The sequence below is a fragment of the Macaca mulatta genome, chromosome 7, assembly GCF_049350105.2.
Source record: "Macaca mulatta isolate MMU2019108-1 chromosome 7, T2T-MMU8v2.0, whole genome shotgun sequence".
Taxonomy (NCBI): domain Eukaryota; kingdom Metazoa; phylum Chordata; class Mammalia; order Primates; family Cercopithecidae; genus Macaca; species Macaca mulatta.
The window spans coordinates 175,210,453-175,233,728 of NC_133412.1; the positions used below are offsets into that span (position 1 = coordinate 175,210,453).

The following is a 23,276-nucleotide window of genomic DNA, read 5'->3' on the forward strand; positions in this document are numbered from 1 at the left end:
TTTTTTTTTGTTTTTTTTCAGATGAGGTCTTGCTCTGTTGCCCAGACTAGAGTACAGCAGCATGGTCATTACTCACTGCAGACTCAAACTCCTGGGCTCAAGCAATCCTCCCCCTCCCCCTGCCTCAGCCTCACAAGTAGCTGAGTCTACACTACAAGTGTGTGCCACTACACCTAGCTGGTTTTTTTTTTAAGAGATGGAGTCTGGGCCAGGCGCAGTGGCTCACGCCTGTCATCCCAGCACGCTGGAAGGCCAAGGCAGGCGGATCACCTGAGATCAGGAGTTCGGGACCAACCTGGCCATTGTGATAAAACCCTGTCTCTACTAAAAATACAAAAATTAGCTGGGTTTGGTAGCGCACGCTTGTAATCCCAGCTACTTGGGGGGCTGTGGCAGGAGAATCGCTTGAACTTGGAAGGCAGAGGTCGCAGTGAGCTGAGATTGAGCCACTGCACTCCAGCCTGGGCAACAGAGTGAGACTCCGTCTCAAAAAAAAAAAAGAGATGGAGTCTGGTTACATTTCCTGAGTTGGGCTTGAACTCCTGGCCTCTAGTAATCATCCTGCCTCAGCCTCCCAAGTTGGGATTTTTTTTTTAATTTCTCTGTTTTAATTTCTAATATGGCCAATATCAAGAGATGCAATTCTTGTAAACAAAAGTTCTTTAGGATTTGTAACTGTTTTGAGGAGTTTAGTAGGGGCCTGAGACCAAAAAGTTTGAGAGCTACTTTTCTAAAACAGTGCTACTCAAAGGCTGCAGCTTCAACAGCCTTTAAGCTTGTTAGAAATGCAGATTCTTGGCCGGGTGTGGTGGCTCACACCTGTAATCCCAGCACTTTGGGAGGCCAAGGCTGGCGGATCACCTGAGGTTGGGAGTTCTAAACCAGCTTGGCCAACATGGTGAAACCCCATTTCTACTAAAAATACAAAAAATTAGCCGGATGTGGTGGCAGGTAATCCCAGCTACTTGGGAGATTGAGGTAGAAGAATCACCTGAACCCGGCAGTGGGCGGTTGCAGTGAGCCAAGATCACGCCATTGCACTCCAGCCTGGGCGCTGCAGAGTGAGACTCCATCTGAAAAAAAAAAAAGAAATGCAGATTCTTCGGGTCCACCCCAGACCTGTGGACTCTCTGGGGGTGTGTCACAGTGCTGTGTGTTTTCACTATTCTCCAGGTCATCCTCAGGCAAGCCAAAACTTTAAAAACTGTTTTGAATAACGTCCTGCATTGTCCCATCTTTGGATTGTCAATTCCCTCAGAGAACAACTTATTATACTCTTGCATTTCTTCCACTGAATTCAGCACACTGCCTTTTATAGACTCAATAAATATTCATTCGATATGAGGTTTTCTGTGTAGACTTGGGCATTAAGACTAGTCTTCATAGTCACCAATGAAAATAGCCTGAAGATCAGAAAAGGAATTGCTTGGATTGGTGGTTGAATGAGTCGGATGACTCAGAAGTACTTCGCATTAGGGTGGACCTCTCTAGAATTACCCAAATCTATTGTGCTGGACCACTGAGAAGGCAGCCTGTTGTACTCACTCAATCATGCAAGAAATGTGTATTGCAGGCACCATGCTACCGCTTGGGGCTACCCCAAGGAATAAAATAGTATAGTCTCTACCTGTATGATATCCACCCTTACTGGTCTGGGAGACAAGAAGAGGCAGCAGGGTGAGGTGGTGGGCGCCTGTAGTCCCAGCTACTCGGGAGGCTGAGGCAGGAGAATGGCGTAAACCCAGGAGGCGGAGCTTGCAGTGAGCTGAGATCCGGCCACTGCACTCCAGCCTGGGCGACAGAGCGAGACTCCGTCTCAAAAAAAAAAAAAAAAAAAAAAAAGAAGAGGCAGCAGATGTTACGATATGAGGGCCAAGGACTGCAGTGGCGGTCAGTGTAAGGTCCGGTGGGAGCACAGGCTTAGGAGGCCTAACCCCTTGTCAGGGCGCCCCAGAGAAGTGGCATCTACACCAGCGGCCAACGCTTCACGACTAGCTGGCTCAGTGAAAACAATATAGAGGAGGGAAGGGAAGGGGAGTGTTCCCAGCAGAAGGAACAGCTCCTCCAAGGCCCAAAGACTAGACAAAGTAAGATGTGTTTGGGTTTGAGCCAAGCCTGGAGCTCCCGATTTGGTGGGGCTAGAGTCTAGATCCTGGGGAGCTTGACGGAAACTGAGGACTTGAGGTCGTTGGGAGAGCTGAGACCACCCCATGTGCTCTGGCTGCAGTGTGAAGAATAGATGGGAATGGGTGTCAAAATAATGCATGAAGGGACTAGCTCAACATCTGCAGCATTTCAGGGGAGAAGTGGTGGAATGAGCCAAGCAGCTTTGATGGTAGAGAGAAATGGGCAGATGCAGAGATGTTGAGAAGGTAGAAGCACAATTCAGGGTGGATTTGGTTGAGATACTTGGAGAGAGGAACCAACATGCAGGTTTCTGACTTGAGCAAGTGGAATGCTAGTTCCGGGAAAGAGCATGGGCCCTGGTGTGGGAAAGGCCTGAGATGGTGTTATCTGTTAACATTATTTAGAGCTCTTTGGGTTAGCAGGGGCCGACACCCAATTCACTGTGGTTTACCCTCACAAGGGAGTTTACCAGGCAGGCACTGGGTCACTCACACTTAGTCCACAGACTCACAGGGACAGCTTTTCCTTCCATGTCCCATGTCCCCCACTCTCTGTATGCAGCCTTCCTTCTGGGGCATCCCTCTATGACGACAGAGGAAAGCATGGCCCTTGCTGGCTTGCCAGAAGAGGCCTGATGCCTCCTGTCCCCTGCCTGCCCTTGATCCCATTGCTGTAGCTAGGGAGGTGGGGTACTATGGCTGTGACTCACACTGCGTCATGTGCCCACCAAACCACGCGACAGAGTTGAGGAGCAAGAATTCCCCAGAAGGGAGGGAGTTGTGTGCTTCTCTGGGCAGATGAGACGGTCGGGTCTGTACCCAACTTTCATCCACTAACTGTGTTACTTCAGGTGAGCGGCTTGGTTCTGTAAGCTTCCGTTAGTGCTGCAGACAAAGAGCTGTGATGCTTCTGCCTTTCAGAGCAGCTAGGAGGAATGGGGAGACACATGGAAAGCTGGGTAGCCCCGTGACAAAATTGGCAGTGTCCTTGGAAGTGGGCCAGAAAGGGACAAGCCTCCAAGATTTCTCAACGCTTACCAGGGGGACGCCTCATGCAGCCTTCTTTCTTCGTATTAGTATGGGACTTATTTCTAATTCTTGCTCCAGACTCTGATACCTTGAGGTTACTTAACTTTTTTTTTTTTGAGACTGAGTCTCGCTCTGCCGCCAGGCTAGAGTGCAGTGGTGTAATCTCGGTTCACTGCAACCTCCCAGGTTCAAGTAATTCTCCTGCCTCAGCCTCCCAAGTAGCTGGGATTACAGGCATGCACCACCACACCCAGCTAATTTTTGTATTTTTAGTAGAGACAGGGTTTCACCATGTTGGCTAGGATGGTCTCAAACTCCTGATCTCAGGTGATCCACCCACCTCGGCCTCCCAGTGTGCTGGGATTACAGGCATGAGCCACTGTGCCTGGCCTCTGTTTTCTTATTTAGAAGGTTATCATGCTGTGGAACTACTTCATAGAGAGTTAGTTAGATTAGTTTAAGTGGTGATCAGAAGATTAAAAATACGTGGTCTGAAGTATGATTTCATGTTTGTAACATATAAATAAATTCATGAAAATAAAATCAAACTTAGGGAGAGAAAGCAACTTGTGAAATACTCTGCAGAGTACAGTGACCCAGCCCTGCAGCACCGTCCACACCGCAGACTGATTTGGTTCCATTTTATCAATAGATTTGTAGAGTAAAGCTGAAGGCCTGGCCAACATGGTGAAACCCCGTCTCTACTAAAATACAAAAATTAGCTGGGCATGGGGTCGTGCACCTGGAGTCCCAGCTACTCGGGAGACTGAGGCAGGAGAATCGCTTGAACCCTGGAGGCAGAAGTTGCAATGAGCCAAGATGACGCTACTGTATTCCAGCCTGATGACAGAGCAAGACTCCATCTCAAATTAATAAACACATAATAAAGCTGAAGGAATATAGTACAAACTGTTAATAGTCGGTGCCTTTGGGTGGTATGTGAACTTTTCCCTTTTACTATACACTTTTGCAATTTAAAAAAAAAATTCTCAATGGGCCAGGCACAGTGGCCCATGCCTATAATTCCAGCACTTTGGAAGGCCAGGGCAGGAGCATCACTTGAGGTCAGGAGTTGGAGACCAGCCTGGGCAATGCAACAAGATCTTGTGTCTACAAAAACAAATTTTTAGGCCAGGCACAGTGTCTCACACCTGTAATCCTAGCACTTTGGGAGGCCGAAACGGACAGATCATCTGAGGTTAGGAGTTCGAGACCAGCCTGGCCAACATGGTGAAACCATGTCTCTACTACAAATACAAAAATTAGCCAGGCGTGGTGGCACATGCCTGTAATCTCAGCTACTCAGGAGGCTGAGGCAGGAGAATTGCTTGAACCCGGCAGGCAGAGGTTGCGGTGAGCTGAGATCATGCCACTGCACTCCAGCCTGGGCGACAGAGCGAGACTGTCTCAAAAAAAAAAAGAAAAGAAAGAAAGAAAAGTTGTTAATAGCTGGGTGTGGTGGGCACACCTGCGCCTGTATGCCTAGCTACTCGGGGCTGAGGCGAGAGGCTTGTTTGAGCCCAGGAGCTTAAGGCTGCAATGAGGTATGATTGTGCCACTGCACTCCTACCTGGACAACAAACCAAGGCTCTGCCTCAAAAAAAAAAAAAAAAAAATTAGGAGTTATGTACCACATTTGTCATCAAAAACCAGTAAAGATATTTTTCTTTCTTAAAAACAAGCGGCCAGGCACAGTGGCTCATGCCTGTAATCCCAGCACTTTGGGAAGCCAAGGCAGGTGGATCACCTGAGGTCAGGAGTTCGAGACCAGCCTGACCAATATGGTAAACTCTCATCTCTACTAAAAATATGAAAATCAGCCAGGCATGGTGGCGGGCACCTGTAGTCCCAGCTACTCAGGAGGCTGAGGCAGGATTGCTTGAACCCAGGAGGTGGAGGTTGCAGTGAGCCGAGATCGCACCACTGCACTCCAGCCTGGGCAACAGAGCGAAACTCTGTCAAAAAGAATTAAGTAATTAATTAAAAACATAAAATAAAAACAAGCTATCTGTATGTAATCATAGTACTGTTTTTATCAGGACTCTTGTGGGTTTCCAGGGAAAACTAGTTCATCACATTATTTTAATCCGCACTGTCTGTAAGTGATTTGATGTTGACTTACACGTTTTATGAGCATGAGAATGTTCTTAGAATCTCTTGGCCGGGTCCTGGGGGAGGTCTCACACCCTGCACCCCGAGACGGGTGTCCTGTGCTTCACTTAGGGACCGATGTAGAGCACGTTCCTTCTTCTATTTTTATAGCTGATATTTACAGTGTGTTCTGGAAAGTTTTACTTGCTGTAAGGGTGATGATAGTTTGGGAGAGGAAAGAATGTGTTGAATTAAAAAGGATAGTATATTGACCAATGGAGTTTCAGTCAACAAATTTATTTCAAGTGAGGTTTTAAATCATGCATTCCCAAGTACTTTTTGAAATCCAGAGAATGATTTTTCCACTTTAAATATCAGTAAGCTGTTTTTGTTTTTTTGTTTGTTTTGTTTTTTTGTTTTGTTTTGTTTTTTGTTCTTTTTTGAGACGGAGTCTCGCTCTGTCGCCCAGGCTGGAGTGCAGTGGCGTGGTCTCGGCTCACTGCAAGCTCTGCCTCCCGGGTTCACGCCATTCTCCTGCCTCAGCCTCACGAGTCCCTCCTGGGACTACAGGCACCCGCCACCACACCTGGCTAATTTTTTGTATTTTTAGTAGAGATGGGTTTTCACCGTGTTAGCCAGGATGTTCTTGATCTGCTGACCTTGTGATTCGCCCACCTCAGCCTCCCAAAGTAAGCTGTTTTTTAGAGGTTTGTTTGTTCTTATGATTTTGAGATTTTCCTTTGATGTTTTTAAATTATAAAAGAAATACATGCTTATGTGATAACAAATGAAACAAATATGAAAACATTTTAAAAAGTTAGTCTTTTTCCTACTTCACCCCTCCCCAGTTCTAGCCATCTCTACCTCCAGTCAACCAATTCATGTTTATTGTATTTTCAGAAGGCTACTGAGAAACTTTTGGGATGATGAGTATGTTCATTATCTGATTTATATGATTGTTTCACAGGTATATGCATATGTTAAATATCAAATTGTACACTTTAAATATGTACAGTTAATTGTATATAAATTATATCTCAGTAAAGCTGGGTGTTTTCAGATGTCCAAAGTTGTTAGGTATTTCTTTTGGTCTAGGGGTGCAGTGAAGAAATTACTAAGACACCAAGGGCATTGTGAACCAAGACGTTTTGGGAACTTATGACCTAGTGAATATCTTTCCATAACTTTTTTTAAATTAATTTTTAATTTACATATAGTGAAATTCACTCTTTTTTGTGGCCAGTTCTCAGAACTTTGGTAAATGTATATAGTCACTTCTTCCCCACCACAGTCAGGATATAGAACCGTTTCTTTTCTTTTTGCTTGTTTGTTTTGAGACGGAGTCTCTGTCGCCCAGGCTGGAGTGCAGTGGCACAATATCGGCTCACTGCAACCTCCGCCTCCCGGGTTCAAGTGATTCTTTTGCCTCAGCCTCCCGAGTAGAACAGTTTCTTTAACCTCCAGAAACATGGCTTTCTGCCCACTTTGTCGTCAGAGCTTTCCCCGTCCTTTATCTCTGCCTCTCACTAGTCTGTTCTCTATCACATCATTTTGTCTTTTCCAGAATGGAAACTCCATGGAAATGGATTCAGTGTGTAGCCTTTGGGTCTAGCTTCTTTTGCTTAGCATGATGCGTTGGACATTCGTCCATGTTGTCCCACAGTTTGTTCCTTTTCCTTCTCAGTGTTGTCTCATTATATAGAAATAACACCATTTGTTTATCCATGTCCTAGTTGGGGGATATTTGAGGTGTTTCCAGTTTGGGGTAATAAAACTGTTATAAATATTTATATACAGATTTTAGACTTAAGCTTTTATTTAACTTGGGTAAACATAGGGATGCAGTCGCTAGGTGAATGGTAAGTGTGTGTTGAGCTTTCTAAGGAAGTGCCAAACCGTTTTCCAAAGTGGCTGCCCTGTGATTCCCCCAGTAGTGCAGGAGTTCTCGTGCCTGCTGTATCTTTGTCAGTATTTGGTGTCAGCAGTCCTTTTATCTCATTTTGATTTTAATTTGCATTTCCCTAATGACTAATGATGCCAAGCTTTTTTGTTTGTTTGTCTCTTTGTTTTTTGGAGACAGGATCTCGCTCTGTCAGCCAGACTGGAGTGCGGTGGCTCGATCATGGCTCACTTCAGCCTCTACCTCCCAGGCTCAGGTGATCCTCACTTCAGCCTCCTGAGTAGCTGGGACTACAGGCGCCCACCACCACACCCACCTCATTTTTGTATTTTTAGTAGAGACAAGGTCTCACTGTGTTGTTCCAAGCTGGTTTCGAATTCCTGAGCTCAAGTGATCCCCGCGCCTCAGCCTATGAAAGTGCTGGGATTCCAGGTGTGAGCCACCACACCTGGCCCAAGCATTTTTTCCCTGCGCTTTTTGTCATTTGTATATCTTCATTGATGAAGTGTCTGTTCAAATCGTTTGCCTGTTTTTTAATTGGGCTGTCTTTTTTTTTTTTTTTTTTTTTGACTTTTGAGACTTCTTTATATATCTGGGTACAGATTTTTTTGTGAGATAAATGATTTGCAAGTATTTTCTCTCAGTCTGTAGCTTGTCTTTTTTTTCTTAAGTGTCTCGTACAGAGCAAAAACGTTTAATTTAGATAAAGTCCAACTTAGGATTTGTCCTTTATCAGTAGTGCTTTTGGTATCATATCTAAGAAGTCTGCCAAACCTAAGCTCACAAAGATCTTTCTCCTATATTTCCTTCATGGCTTCACGTTTTACATTTAGGTCTGTGTGATCTATTTTGTCTGCAGTTCATTCTTTGGCGTATGGAGTTCCAATTGTTCTGTTTGTTGAAAAGACTAATGAACATCCACTGAACTGCTTGTGTGCCTTTGTTAAAAATCAGTTGAGCATGTTGTGAGTCTTCTGGACTCTGTCTTGTTACATGTTTGTGTGTCTCTGCCAGTCTCACACTGTCTTCAGTGTGGTACTTAATAGTAAATTTTGAGATGAGGTTGTGTGACTCTGCTATAACCTCTTTCTTCTCTTTCAAAATTGTTTTGACTATCCTAGTTCTTTTACCTTTCCATATAAATTTTAAAATCAGCTTGTTATCTACAAAATATTCTCCAGGGGTTTACCGCACATGCACTGAACATGTAGACTTGGAGACCATTGACCTCTTAGCAGTATGAGCTTTGCAACCCGTGTACACAGCATGTCTCCCCATTTTGGTCTTGTTTTGTAGTTGTCAGCAAACAGATGCTATAAATATCTTCTTAGACTCATAAATTAGTATTTTGGTTTTTAGTTGTCATTGTAAATAGATCTGTTTATTTTCCATTTGTAATTGTGTATTGTCTTTTTTCTTGTAATTTTATCAGGTTTTGCTTCATGTTATATATATTCATATAAATATTTAGTGTATATCCACTTGGTAAATTAACTCTTTTACCACAATAGAGATGACTGTATTCCTGGTAATATTATTTGCTCTGAAATCTACTCTGACCTTAATGTAGCCATTCCAGCATTCTTTTGACTAGTGTTACCATAGTATGTCTTTTTCTTCCCTTTTACTTTTGATCAGTTTGTATCTTTATACATCAAGTGGGCTTATGGTAGATAGCATCTTGTTGAGTCTTGCTTTTTTTTTTTTTTTTTTTTTTGAGATGGAGTCTCGCTCTGTCGCCCAGGCTGGAGTGCAGTGGCACAATCTCGACTCACTGCAAGCTCCGCCTCCCGGGTTCACGCCATTCTCCTGCCTCAGCCTCCCCCGAGTAGCTGGGACTACAGGCACCCGCCACCATGCCCAGCTAATTTTGTATTTTTAGTAGAGACGGGATTTCACCATGTTAGCCAGGATGGTCTCGATCTCCTGACCTTGTGATCCGCCCGCCTCAACCTCCCAAAGTGCTCGGATTACAGGCGTGAACCATCGTGCCCGGCTGAGTCTTGCTTTTTTATTCAATCAGACAATCCCTGTCTTTCGGGGTGTTCAAACTATTAATTTTTCACATGATTATGAATGTACTTGGGTTTAAATGTACCACGTTCCTATTTTTTTTTCTATTTGTCCCACCTGTTTATCGTTTCTCTTTCCTCTTTGTCTGCATTTTTTTGGATCAATTGAGTACTTTTTATGATTCCATTCTATCTCATTTGTTGGCTTTTTTAAGATAACTCCATATTGTTTGATTTTAATTGTTACTCTTTTCTAGAATACACCTTTAACTTATCACACTCTACCTTCAAGCGATAATGTACTATTTCGTTAGAATAGAAGAAATTTACAACAGTATACTTCTACTGCTCCTCTTCCAGCCTTTCCGCTATTATCATACATTTTAGTTAGTATGTTATAAACCCCACAATCTTGTTTTTGTTGTAAAGAAATTTAAGTGATTTTTTAAAAATATTTTATATTTACCCAGATAGTTACAATTTTCAGTGCTCATCATTCCATTGTGTAGATTCAGATATCCATCTGATATCAATTACCTTCTGCTTGAAGGACTGTCTTAATATTTCTTATAGCACAGGTCTACTGATGATGAATTCTTTTAGCTTTTGTGTATCTGAAAAAGCGTTTCTTTTTTTTTGCCTTTTTTTTTTTTTTTTTTTTTTTTTGAGACAGGGTCTTGCTCTGTTGCCCAGGCCAGAGTGTAGTGGTGCAATCACGGCTCACTGCAGCCTTGACTTCCAGGCTCAATCAGTCCTCCCACCTCACCCCCCCAACCCCAACTCTGCCCCAGTAGCTGGGATGACAGGCACATGCCACCATGTCCAGCTAATTTTTTTACTTTTTGTAGAGACAGGGTCTCACTAGGTTGCCTAAGCTGGTCTCAAACTCCTGGGCTCAAGCACTCCTTTCATCTTGGCCCCGCAAAGAACTGAGATGACAGGCATGAGCCTGGTCCTGCCTTCAGTTTTGAAAGATCTGCTTGCTGGTATAGAATTGCATGTCAACCATTTTATCCTTGAAAAACTTTTGCTCGCCTGTTGTCTTGCTTGCATTATTTCTGATAAGAAGTCTCCTGCCATTCTTTTCTTTGTTCCTTTGGACATAATGTACCCTTTCCCCCTCTGGGGGCTTTCAAAATTGTCTCTTCTATTGCTCTTTTTAAGCCATTTGATTATGATGGGCCTTGGCACGATTTACTTCATTTTTCCTGTGTTTCGAACTTGTTTATTATTTTCATCAATTTGGGAAATTGTTTAACCATTGTGTCTTCAAATATTTTTTTCTGTCCCATGACTCTTCCTCTCCTTTAGGGACCCCAATAACGTGTATTAGTCTTCTTAGAGTTGATGCTGATGCTTTATTTCTCTTAATTCTTTTTTTTTTTTTCTGTGTTACATTTGGATAGTTTCCTTTGCTGTCTTCAAGTTCTTTAATCTTTTCCACCGCGTCTTTTCTGTTAATTCTTATTACAGTAAATTTTTCATTTCACACATTTTTTTTTAATTAAGTGACCAAGTTTACTTAAGCAACTAGAGATCTATGGGTATATATTGTTGTTGTCACGTCATCTCTAGTGGTTTGATTTGCGTCTTTTTAAAATATCTTTCATGTCCTCCTAACTTTTTGGACACAGAATGCTGTATTAATATCTTTGTCTGCTAATTCTAACATTTGTGTCAGTTCAGTTTAGTTCCGTTGATTGGTTTTTCTTCTCATTATAAATCCTTTTCCTGCTTCTTAGCATGTCTGGTAATTTTTAATGGGATGTCTGACGTTGTGAATTTTGGTTTGTTGAGTGCTGTATGCTTACATAGCTCTATTGATGTTCATGAGATTTGTTTGGGGATGCAATTAAGTTACTTGGAAACAGTTTGATCCTTTCAGTTCTTGCTTTTAAGATGTTTTAGGCAGGAACAGTTATATTAAAACCAGAACTAATTATTCTCCACCACTGAGACCTTTCTGATTAGGAAGCCAGTGCCCCATGAATCATGAATTTTTCCCATCTGATTGGTGGGAACAGACACTGTTCCCAGCCCTGAGCAAGTACTGGGTTCTCACTAATCCTTTCAGGTGCTTCTTTTCCCAGCCTCTGGTAGTTTCCTCACACACATATGCTGATCTGTACTCTGCTGAATAGTTGAGCGACTTCCACAAATCGCTGTAGTTCTCTCTGTGCAACTGTCTCCTTTGTGGAACTCTGCCTTGCAAATTCTAATCCCATTTGACTGCTAGATCCCACCTGGGTTCTTTCTCCCTGTACTACAACCTAAAAATCTATCAAGGCAGGAGGCTGGGGCAGTGTGGGACGCACCTCACTTATTCCCATCTCTCAGGGATCACTGTCCTTATCCTTCATTGTCTGAAATCCAGTATCTTGAAAACCATAATTTTATATTTTTTTGCCCACATATTTGGTTGTTTCAGGCAGTAGCATAAACCTCATCCTTGTTACTCCATCTCATCTGGAAGCATAAGTCGGCCTCATTTATAATAGATACTCAATAAAGACTTAACTCCATCCACCCAGGGGATCTAGCAATTATTATCAAAATGAAAGACTGTTTGCATAATTTATAATGCCATAATCTCATACATCATTTGGCGGTTAGGGGGCATGGCTGTGCATACATGACTGGGAAGTGATAAGGAGTTTATCTCTGAAACTTCCCTTCTCAGTTGATTTATATCACGTTGGATACAGAGCATGTTGTTCTGCTATTCTAAAGCATTACTAAACTTTCTCAAAACTTACTGCAAAAAGAAATCAGAATACATGATGAAGCAAATATATTTGAATGTTAATGATGAAATCTAGATGATAGCTATTCACTATAAAATTCTTTCACCTTTATTGCATTGAAATTTTTCATCATAAAAACATTGGGAATACATCATTCAGAATCTATGCAAAACTAATCTTTGGCCCAGAGTAAATAAGAACACTTCCAAATCCAATGTTATCTTTAAATGACACTAGTTGAATTGAATTATAAGTATTATGAATCATTTCTTACATATAAATGTTCTAAACTCAAAAAAAATTTAAACTCAGGCTCATAACTATAAATGATTTATTTTCTTGCTCTCTGAAGATGATACCGTATATTGTTATGAAATTGTAGAAAGTTAAAATATTCATTGTTTGAAAAGTTTAGACTAAATTTCCTTCATTAAGTATTCTATAAAGGTTTGTAAGTTTTTTGTTTTGTTTTGTTTTGTTTGTTTGTTTGTTTAATTTGAGGTAGAGTCTTGCTCTGTCACCCAGGCTGGAGTGCAGTGGCACGATCTCAGCTCACTGCAACCTCCGCCTGCCAAGTTCAAGCAATTTTCTTGCCCCAGCCTCCGGAGTAGCTGGGATTACAGGCCTGCGCCACCCTACTTGGCTAATTTTTGTATTTTTAGTAGAGACGGGGTTTTGTCATGTTGGCCAGGCTGGTCTTGAGCTCCTAACCTCAGGTGACCTGCCCGCCTCAGCCTCCCAAAGTGCTGGCTGGGATTACAGGGGTGAGCCACTGCGCCTCGCCCGTAAATTTTTATTTCCATATCTTTAACTGCTATTTAGGAACATATTTGAATATATCGTAAAAATAGCAAGTTATTCAAAGTAAGAATTTTCAATGTGGTTCTTTTCTTGACTGTCACATCATGGCATCTATTTGGAGGTGAAATCGATTCTTTGAAAGCAGCTCTTGCTGTGGAGGAAGCGCGAGGTGGATTTGTGGGAAGAAACCTCTGCTTTCCCTTAGCCTCGCGGCACTGCCGAGTACTCATTGTGCGCCAGGGAGACCTTAAACCAGGGACTTCCCAGCCCCCCAGTCGTACTTGAGATAAATATTCCAAAGAAAATGTACAGCATCGTGGAAGAGCTTAAAATTAGGGGCCCAATTAGGACTGTAATTACTTTGCAGCTGAGATGTAAAGGTTTAATGAGACATTTTTCACAGCTTCCAGGTAATTAATTGGTGTTGCAGTTAATAAGGTGACTGATGTGTGCTTTTCCCAGGATCCATTTACTCTCAGCAAGTGTTTGAGGACCTCCTAGGTGCCAGGCACGGTGGTAGGTGCTGGGATTGCTGTACATTTACGTTCTCTAGATGACAGCTGAGTTCTGGCGCCATGAAAGCAGATTCAAACTCACTTTACAAATGGGGAAAGGGGTAGTTTCTCCCTTTAGGAATGCTACTACAATGTTTACTATTCTACCTACATGTTAAGTTCATTGAGTTCATCAAAAATTCAGTTTAAGATTGTGTCTACTTTTTACATTGCTTTGTGAAGTTCCATCTTTGTAATATGATGTCATCCCACATCAAAGGTTCCTCCGTTTATTCGGGCATTCTTCAGTGCCTTTTATTAGAGCTTTCTGCTTTCTCCATCAAGGCCTTATAACTAGGTCAGTCATTCCCAGGCACTTCATAGTTTTTGTGTCTGGGTAGCTGGAGTCTTCGTCTCTGTTTCTTTTTTGTAATTGTTTAATTGTTAGTGGAGAGGTGGTTGCTGTTGGTTTCGTATTTTTGATATTTGCATGTGGTAGTCTAGTTGTGACGGTCTGTCTGTTGCGTCTGTTTTCCAGCTGTATCATTTGCAAACAAATGACAATTTTGTGTTTAAAAATACATATATTGTGAAGGGGCTTACACATTCTGCCCTTCCCAGAAATGTATCTCTTAGCAATGTGATTTGTAGAACCTAACAGTTCTATCACGGGAGCAAGTGTTCTGCAGTAACTGTAATTTGGTCTTTGATGAATTCATCTGTTATAAATCCTGCTGAAATGAATAAAACAGAGAATAAATAACACAATAACCCTTGTGGGTTTGAACAGAGAACTGTAAATAATCAAACCTTTCTTTCTTGTTGCCTCTAAAGTTAGACTATCAGTGTTTTGGTTTTTTTTGAAATGTATCCCTTCATGTCTTAAAATTTTTATATGTTACACTGCTGCAGTTATGTTATGGCATAAATATTTTATTACTTCACTCGTTGGTAATGAATGATAACACATACAGAAAGACTGCAGGATATTGCTGAATTGTAAGAATTTTCCGTAAAGTTGCTTTTTGGGCCATTCTAGTTTACATCTAATTTAATAAATTTAGCAATTTGGAGAACATCTGCGGGGCTGATGTAAGTACTGAAAGTGGAAGTGTCAGGGAGGCAGCAGAAGCAGGTGCTTCCTGAGATTAACCAGAGTCGGTCCTGGCACAGATGGGGCTGTGTGAATCACATGCAGACATACGTGTGCACTCACGTGCGTGCCTTTATTTTCGTGTGCAGGTCAAACAGTCACAAACGTTTGGGAAGTGCTGTGTAATGCTAACTGTTCGTGCATAATGTTTTCCCATTTAGTACGTGCTGTTGCATGCGTTTTCTGTGATTCTCACTACAGCCCAATGCAAAAAATAAAAAAAAAAAGGATTTACCTTTTTTTTTTTTTTTTTTTTTTTTTTTTTTTTTTTGAGATGGAGTCTCACTCTATTGCTCAGGCTGGAGTGCAGTGGTGCAGTCTCGGCTCACTGCAGCTTCCACCTCCAAGGTTCAAGTGATTCCCCTGCCTCAGCCTCCCGAGTAACTGGGACTCCAGGCACCCACCACCACACCCAGCTAAGTTTTTTATTTTTAGTGAAGATGGGGTTTCACCATGTTGGCTAGGCTGCTTTTGAACTCCTGACCTCAAGTGATCCACCCACCTCGGCCTCCCAAAGTGCTGGAATTATAGGTATGAGTCACCACGCCTGGCCTTTACCCTTTCCAACAGAGGAGAAAATTGAGGCTCAGGCAGGCTGTTTGTTCTGAGGTCCTTCTTCTAGGTGGGAAGAGGATGTAGAGGGACTGTTTCCATGAGGCTGTGCTGCCTTTCTTGGGCAGCATGATTCTGCGTCCGTACCTCTGGGTGTGCACTGGATCCGTAGGTCTCATTTGAGAGATCACAGTGAACCTGTGTGCTGCACAGAAGACCCAGCACTCCCTAGACCTCAGAGCTGCTTTGGTGTTCACCGCATGACGCTGATGTCTTCCCTGGTTCCTCAGACCAGATCCATGCATCCAGGTAGCATGGCAGTGACCCGGGTTTCTGTACCTGAGGCTCCTGCCCCCTGATTTGCCCCTGAAGCTTTTGTGCTAAGAAATGTTGCTAGGTTAGAAACCTGAGAATAGGGCCGGGCGCGGTGGCTCAAGCCTGTAATCCCAGCACTTTGGGAGGCCGAGACGGGTGGATCACGAGGTCAGGAGATCGAGACCATCCTGGCTAACCCAGTGAAACCCCGTCTCTACTAAAACTACAAAAAACTAGCCGGGCGAGGTGGCGGGCGCCTGTAGTCCCAGCTACTCGGGAGGCTGAGGCAGGAGATGGCGTGAACCCGGGAGGCGGAGCTTGCAGTGAGCTGAGATCAGGCCACTGCACTCCAGCCTGGGCGACAGAGCGAGACTCCGTCTCAAAAAAAAAAAAAAAAAAGAAACCTGAGAATAATTTGAGGTGATACACTGTTTGCTTTCTGTTCCTTTTTCCCCCCAAAATATTACTTTTTATTTAACCTTTTCTAGAGATGTATACTAAATTAATGCAGTGTAATGTGGTAAGAAAAGTGTGTAGAAGTCAGAAGTGCAAGATTTTTTTCCTTACACATGAGAAATGACTTTCGATCGATCAGAATTGGCTGGAATGAACCTGCCTGGACCTAGCTTGGTCATCAGTCAAGGACGTTGTATCAGTCTGCTCAGGCTGCCGTAAGAAAATACCACAGACTCAGTGGCTTAAACCACAGAAATGTATCTTCTCTCCATTCTGGAGGCTGGAAAGTCTAAACTCAAGGGTGTAGCAGGGTTTGTTCCCTGCTGAGGGCCTCATTCTGGCTTACAGACGGCCACTGTGCCTTCCCATGGCCTTTGCTCTGAGCAAGTGCAGAGAAGGCGAATGCGAGCCTTCTACTCTCCCTCCTTACAAAGACACTAATCCTGGAGGGCCAGGGCCCCCCTTATGACTTCATTCACCCTTCATTGTTTTCTTTGAGGACCCGTCTCCAAATCCAGCCACACCAGGGTTTAGGTCTTTAACATGAACTTGAGGAAGGGAGGCCACAACCATTGAGTCCATGACAGATGCTGAAGAGAGGACATTGTGTTAAGAGCAAGCCATGTGAGTCGCCTTGCAAGCCCTCAGCTCAGCATCAAGGTTTCAGTGAGTGTGCAGGTGTTTGAGACGGGGCCTAACTGCTGGACTGACTGTCACTGTGCGGGAGAGCTTCAACTGGAAACCCTAATCACTAGCTTTCCTGCTCGTAGAAACCACCAGTTTACTCAGAAATCTCAGCTGACTGGGTGCCTCAGTCAGGGCTGTCCACAGAAACAGCACGAGAGACAGATGGAGATCTCAAGGACTTGCCTTCTGCAGTGGGTGAGTCCAGCGGGCAGGTCTGGACTCCGCGGACAGGCAGCGGGCAGGAGACTTGGCCGTGGCGGACACTGCAGGCCGCAGGTGGACTCTCCTCAAAGAAGCTGCAGTTTGGGTCTCACGGACTTCTCAGCTGGCTGGTAGCCCCCCCATTCTCAAGGGTGATCACTACTTGAAGTCCATTGATTCTAGGTGTTAACCACATCTGTAAAATGCCTTTACAGCAACACCCACAGCAGTGTTTGGACAGCTGGGCACTGTGATCTGGCCAGGTTGACACATATGGCCAGCTGGCACAGTAGGGGACATTTTACTTTTTTTCAGTTATCGCCTTTAACCATGATGGGTGCAGTCACACTTTCCTGACCCTAAATACATCTTGGGCAAGTTGGTTAACTTTTTAGTAATCCCTGGTTACAGAAATCCAATCTAGGTTAAAGCTTTCATCTCAGACCCTCTCCAAATGGCATCTAAACCGCACCCCAGGCAGCCTGGCCAGGGAGGGACGTGCCATGGGAGAGGAGGCGAAGCAGGGTTGGCTCCGAGCCCTTCTTGCCCGCCCTTCCCAGGGCTCTGAGCAGAACCTGGAGCAGAGGGGAAGGCCAGCTGCCTGTGCTTCTGCTCACTTGCTACCTGTGGCCTTGGCCAGAATGGTGGTCTCTTCCTCTGTGGCATGTCTGTGACTCTCTGGCAGCAGGCCTCTTCCAGAGAGACAGCTGTTTCCTCTCCCCCGAGGCCTACGGCCTCCTCTCTGGGTGAGCTGACATCCCTCTCCCTTGCAGCTTCCTGGGTGGTGTGGCCCTACAGCTCCTGCTCTGGCCTCTGCATCCCTGATGGGCAGCCCCAGAAACCTCGGAAGCGGCGGCCCTGCTTTCCTTCCAGGCGCCATGGTTCCTCAGGCCCTGATGTCACAGGCTGTTCCCAGAGTCTCCTGCCGGGCATGGTCCTGTTCACAGATTCCTCTGCCACCCAGAGTTCATGCCCAGGCTCTGCCCTCCCCACACTGTGCTCTGCTCCTGTCGGTACCAGGCAGGGCTCACAGCTCTAAGCCACTGAATAACAAAGTGCCATCTCCCTTTCCTGAAGGTGACCCTGTGCTGTGGGTGGCTGGACCCTGACCCCAATCTTTGGGCTTTGAGAGAGAGGATAGAAAACCCCAGTTCACGAATGCCACACTCCCTGTAGGGGCTAAAGACTCAATTCAGACTTTCCTCTCTGTACCCTTCATGGCCCTAGAAGATATGGAGAGCTTCGGCAGTGGCTGCCGCTGACAGGACCGGTTCTGTTACGTCTCCACACGCCCTGGGAGGAGACGGCGGCCCGCCCAAAGTGTGTGTGTGGCCTTTCCTTAGTAGTTGCGCTCTTAGCATCTCCTTGTTCACATCTGTGGGCTTTGGGGTCAGGGTGCCAGGAGCGGCAGACTAGTTCCCGTCTGCACCGAGTGCCTGTGGGCCAGCGACTGAGGCAGGACCGTCCACCTGGCAATCACTGTTCTTTGGGAGGCTCCTTGCAGTGACCTGTACGCACATCAGCTTCACAGAGGAGGGGACAGTCCCTGGAGGGTAGAAATTGCCAGAAATCATACACCAGTGAGAGTGAGTCAGGCTAACTCTTGGTTTTAGATTGCAGACTTTTTTCTTTGTATCTGTGTCTCAGGAACATTACTCATACTTTTACTAATAAAAGTTTTTTTAATTAGTTGTTGCTGGCTTTTCAGCCCCTTTTTTCATCCCTGCATTTCTACACTATCTGTGAAGGCCATTACAGGTGGTCTTTACGTCAGCTCCCCTCTCAGATGACACAGAGAACAAGCTCAGATGCTTGATGCTCAGAGCTTTTATAGCTGATGACTTTCTGAAAAATGATATTAAGGTTTGGAGTTCAGTATCAATACCAGTGAAGAAGGGAAGAAACAGGCAGGTGTGGTAGCTCATGCCTCTAATTCCAGTACTTTGGGAGGCCAAGGCAGGAGGATTGCTTAAGCCCAGGAGTTTGAGACCAGCATGGGCAACATAGTGAGTTCTTGTCTCTGCAAAAAATAAATAAAATTAGCAGAGCATGGTGGTGCATGCTGGTAGTCCCAGCTACTTGGGAGGCTGGGGCAGGAGGATCATGTGAGCCCAGAAGTTGGAGGCTGCAGTGAGCAATGATGGCCACTGTACTCCAGCCTGGGCAGCAGAGTGACGCCCTGTCTTTAAGAGGAAAAAAGAAAAAGAAGGGAAGAAACAACAGTGGCAACATTGAGTATTAACTTAGTCTTTACAAGACTGGGTATCTAAAGCCAGCCAAGTTTGCCCTGGACTCTCTAGAAACATCTTCTCATTGTTGTCGTAGAGTCAAATTTTAATCTTTTATGTCAAAGGTTTTAATTTTGTGCTTCTAAGAGTGGTGGAACTGGGGCTTTTTGTGATCACCTGTAAGAGCCATTCACCAGAGCCCAGTTATATAACTGGCATATGATCCGTTCAGAGATTCAGCAAGGTAACCAATCATATTTAGGCTTAGTACAAAAGAGGACTGGGCACGGTGACTCACACCTGTAATCCCAGCACTTTGGGAGGCTGAGGGGGGCAGATCACTTGAGGTCAGGAGTTCGAAACCGGCCCGGCCAGCGTGGTGAAACCGTGGTGAAATCCCGTCTCTACTAAAAATACAAAAATTTGCCACACATGGTGGTGCACGCCTGTAATCCTAGCTATTCAGGAGGGTGAGGCACAAGAATTGCTTGAACCCAGGAGGCAGAGGTTGCAGTGAGCCGAGTTCACACCACTACACTCCAGCCTGGGCCGCAGAGGGAGACGTTGCCTCAAAAAATAAATAAATAAATAAATAAATAGACTTAGTACAGAATAAAAATAGGTTATAAATGTATGACACAGAAACACTTATCTTTTCTGTTTATGTCACTGATCTGTCAGTATGTGTTATACAAGTCCAAACAGACTGAGAGAAATCTAACAGCCCATGCCTGGACGCACAGCCGTGCTGCCCCTAACAATCCTCTGTGCGCCTGAGCAGTCCTTTCTCTGGAAATGATCCTAGCTGCCGACTCAGAGGTCGTCCCACCCTGCCTGTTGCTTTCCTCGTCGTTGCAGTTTGCAGAGGGTGTTGGTGCCATTGTCACAAGGGTCCTCCCTGCGTCATGCAGCCCTTGCTGTTTCCAGCATTTTCAGCTGTGAATCTCTGCTGTGTCCTTCTTCATCTCGTCCCTTTCTTACTCTCATTTTGAACATTCTCCTTGCTCTTGTAGCCACTGGATAGTGTAAGACCTCAGAAGTCATCACTGTGCCATCAGCCTTTGTTGGTGTTGGTTATCATTTAAAGTTTGACAGTCAAGGGTTCAAATGACTTTGGTGGTAAATTTTCATGTTCACCTGTCCAAAGTGACGTTTCCTGCTGCAGTTTTGATCCGGGCTCTCTTTGAGGACCCACACGGCTTCTGTGTTTTGAGGATATGGAGGAGCTAAGTTACCATGGGAAGCGGCTACTGTTAGAATTACCTAAGACTTTTTAAAATGTTCTCTGTCAATATTTTAAATGCCCTGGTTGTAATTATAGAATATGTGGATTTTAGTTTGCAGTTAACATGTTTCGAACATTACCACCTTCCTCCAATCCTACGGGAGCAGAATTTGACCCAGAGGAAGACGAACCAACGTTAGAAGCAGCCTGGCCTCATCTACAGGTATTGGGCTCTGGGGTGACCAGAATCGGAGGGCACCAGTGATGCATGGGAGTAGCCTGGGGTCCACAGAGCAGGCGCACAGGTCTGGGCAGATGGACCTCTCCCCCTCAGTAGCATGGTCCTCGCAAACCCATACGTACAAGAAGAATGTTTCGGCAGAATACAGTTAATGTGTGTGTTTGACCACTTTACACAGCCAGTGAAGATGTGGAATTGTCGATGTGCTCTCAGTGAAAACGGCCACTTTGTTGATGGCCGTTGAATTCAGGCTCAGAGGTCCTAAGCGACAGTCTCCCAGTTTTTGGTACTCATATTTAATGTGTGCCTGCTGGGCCCCCAGGTCCTGGCTGGCCACTGTCCCCCCAGGGCATTTGTAAGGCAGGAGGGTGGCTGGCAAGGAGGCACCAGGGTCAGCGAGAGCAGAGCAGGAGCCAGGCGTGCGAGTGGGAGGGCCATCCACCCGTGACAGGCCTCCCACGCTGTCCTACCCAGTATGTCTGCACAGGGGAAGAATCGTCCCAGCTCCAGGAGGTCACGGTTCAGGGTCCGCATCTTAGGGCCCTCTTACCTGCCAGCCCCAGAGTTCCTGTGCATTTGGTTGGCTCTGTGCCTTGGCATTTTGGGACACTCCTGGACGACAGGCTGCAAATCCCCCCCCCACAGAGTTGGGTCATGGCCCGGTTTGTGGCATCTGTGCCCTGTAGTCTCTGAACAGTGTACTATAACTGAGGACATCAGCCATGGAGATCATTTTGTTTAAATGCCATTTAAGCGTCTGTGGGTCTCACCAAATAAAATAGTTACATCACCATTTATCATTAAATTAAGCCATGTAATTTAGCATTAATTCTGTAGATACGTGGCTTTAAGAGGCTAATATTTGCAGATCAGTAAAGATTCAATTCCTGGTATATTTTAATCTCCATTCAATAAAATCTCATGTTATTTGACGCGTTGTTGTTGTTTTTTTCTCCTAGCTTGTTTATGAATTTTTCTTAAGATTTTTAGAGTCTCCAGATTTCCAACCTAATATAGCGAAGAAATATATTGATCAGAAGTTTGTATTGCAGGTAAGGTACAAATTAGCTGACACTCTGAAAGCCCTGACGGAGTGGTGACAGCCAGCCACTAAGTGTCTTTTTCTTCTCAAAGCTTTTAGAGCTCTTTGACAGTGAAGATCCTCGGGAGAGAGATTTTCTTAAAACCACCCTTCACAGAATCTATGGGAAATTCCTAGGCTTGAGAGCTTACATCAGAAAACAGATAAATAATATATTTTATAGGTAAGTCACCTGTGGATGGCGTTGTCCTCGCGTGTGGTGATGCTCACTTCCCCCTCAGTGCTCCCCCACCCCATTGTCTCTGACAGGACTCAGCACGTGGAGGGGTTTCTCAAAGCCTGTCATGTGCAGGTGGACCCCCTCGTGCACTGTGTGCGGTGGGCCCGCTGGGCTCATCCTCCCTGCCTCCCTCCCCTCTCCCCACAGCTCCCTCCTGAGCCACCAGGCTCCCCAGCGCCTCACCCTGGGTCCCGCCATCGTTCCTGTTTCTACTGAAAGGTCTAGTTTCCCAGAAATGTGGATAAATTGGTTCCATCCAATCCAACTGTGTTAGTGAAGGTTCTCTAGAAGGGCAGGACTTATAGGATAGATGAATATATGAAGGGGAGTTATTAGGAGAATGGACTGACACGATCACAAGGTGAAGTCCCACAATAGGCCGTCTGCAAGCTGAGTCCCAAAACCTCAAAAGTAGGGAGGCGGACAGTGCAACCTTCAGTCTGTGACCGAAAGCCCAGGAGCCCCTGGCAAACCACTGGTATAGGTCCAAGAGTCCAGAAGCAAGAAGAACTTAGAGTCCAGTGTTCAAGGGCAGGAAGCGTCCAGCACAGGAGAAAGGTGGAGGCCTGAAGACTCAGCCAGTCTAGCCCTTCCGCGTTCCTCTGCCTGCTTTATTCTGGCCGCAGTGGCAGCTGATTAGATGGTGCCCACCCAGATTAAGGATGGGTCCACTGACTCAAATGTTAATCTCCTTTGGCAACACCCTCACAGACACACCCAGGGACAATACTTTGCGTCCTTCAATCCAGTCAAGTTGACACTCAGTATTAACCCTCATACTAGCTTTTTCCTTCTACCTGTGCATCACCTCCTTCTTCCCGTGGAGTCTCGGTGAGAGGAGGCGGGGCGAGGAGTGATGTCATTCATCTGTAGAAAGCCTGAGATCTGTGCACCTCGGTTAAAGGTTCGGAGACTCCCACTGTGCACCGGGGAGGGAGAGCCCCGCTGGAGCAGCGGATGGAGGAGGACAGCGTCCAGTGGCAGGCCCACCTCCAGGCCCGCCCCTCCCCAGCCAGCCTCTGCTCGGTGCCAGGCTCCTTCCACGCCAGGGCTCTGCAGCCAGTGTTTGAGCTTCCTGGGATGTCTTTTTTCACCAGCCCTTCCCTCAGCCTCCCAGGTTTCCTGAAACATCCCTTCACTGGGAGGCTCTGCCTGACTTGGCGGTGGGTCTGGTCTCCCGCAAGGGCAGCCACCATGTCGGCTGATCTGTCACACGCCCCGCCCCACTGCCAGCTTCATGCCCCACCCCCTGCGGTGGCACCAAGTGAATGTTAATAGAGGAAACAGTTCCTGTCGTTTCTTTTTGTTTCTGGAAAGTTCACTAAATGAGCAGTTTCTTCTACAAGTTGTAGCTTCTCGGGTCAGCTTGCCTCTAAGGCACCTGACTCCAGGATGGCGCGAGGTAGTGACACATCCTGGTGATGATGGGGACAGTATGACGGTGTCTTCCTGCGAGATAAGAGCATGAGCAGGTCCTACGCAGCCTCACTGCAGGGCCAGGGTGTGGACAGAGCATGGGCCATGGCCTGGAGAAGGAGCCAGGTGTCAGCCACGGCCAACATAGACCTCAGGGTCCTTTCTTAGTCACAGTGACCAAGCACGGGAAAAGAACAGGGGTATCTGAGACAGATGGCAGATGAGACGGCCCCCACCCCCCCGCCGAGACCCACAGCCCCGGCCCTTCCTATCCCTTGCTGGG

The 23,276-nt window shown here is 45.5% G+C and overlaps 1 protein-coding gene and 2 long non-coding RNA genes across 25 annotated transcripts in view; all 3 read left to right on the top strand.

Annotated features, from left to right (window-relative positions):
- PPP2R5C (protein phosphatase 2 regulatory subunit B'gamma) overlaps positions 1–23,276 on the top strand; it is a 169,297-nt gene that overhangs the window by 103,321 nt on the left and 42,700 nt on the right. For all 23 annotated transcript variants that reach the window (XM_015144500.3, XM_015144498.3, XM_015144501.3 and 20 more), the window contains 3 exons: positions 20,127–20,237; positions 21,215–21,307; positions 21,390–21,520. In XM_015144500.3, coding sequence (XP_014999986.1) covers positions 20,127–20,237; positions 21,215–21,307; positions 21,390–21,520 — 335 coding nt within the window. The remainder of the gene's footprint in view (positions 1–20,126; positions 20,238–21,214; positions 21,308–21,389; positions 21,521–23,276) is intronic.
- On the top strand, positions 1,854–4,593 carry LOC144330406 (uncharacterized). Its single transcript, XR_013396566.1, has 2 exons — positions 1,854–3,341; positions 4,475–4,593. It is a non-coding gene; the product is annotated as an uncharacterized LOC144330406 (long non-coding RNA).
- LOC144330425 (uncharacterized) lies at positions 15,571–18,766 on the top strand. The gene is made up of 2 exons (XR_013396585.1): positions 15,571–18,499; positions 18,637–18,766. It is a non-coding gene; the product is annotated as an uncharacterized LOC144330425 (long non-coding RNA).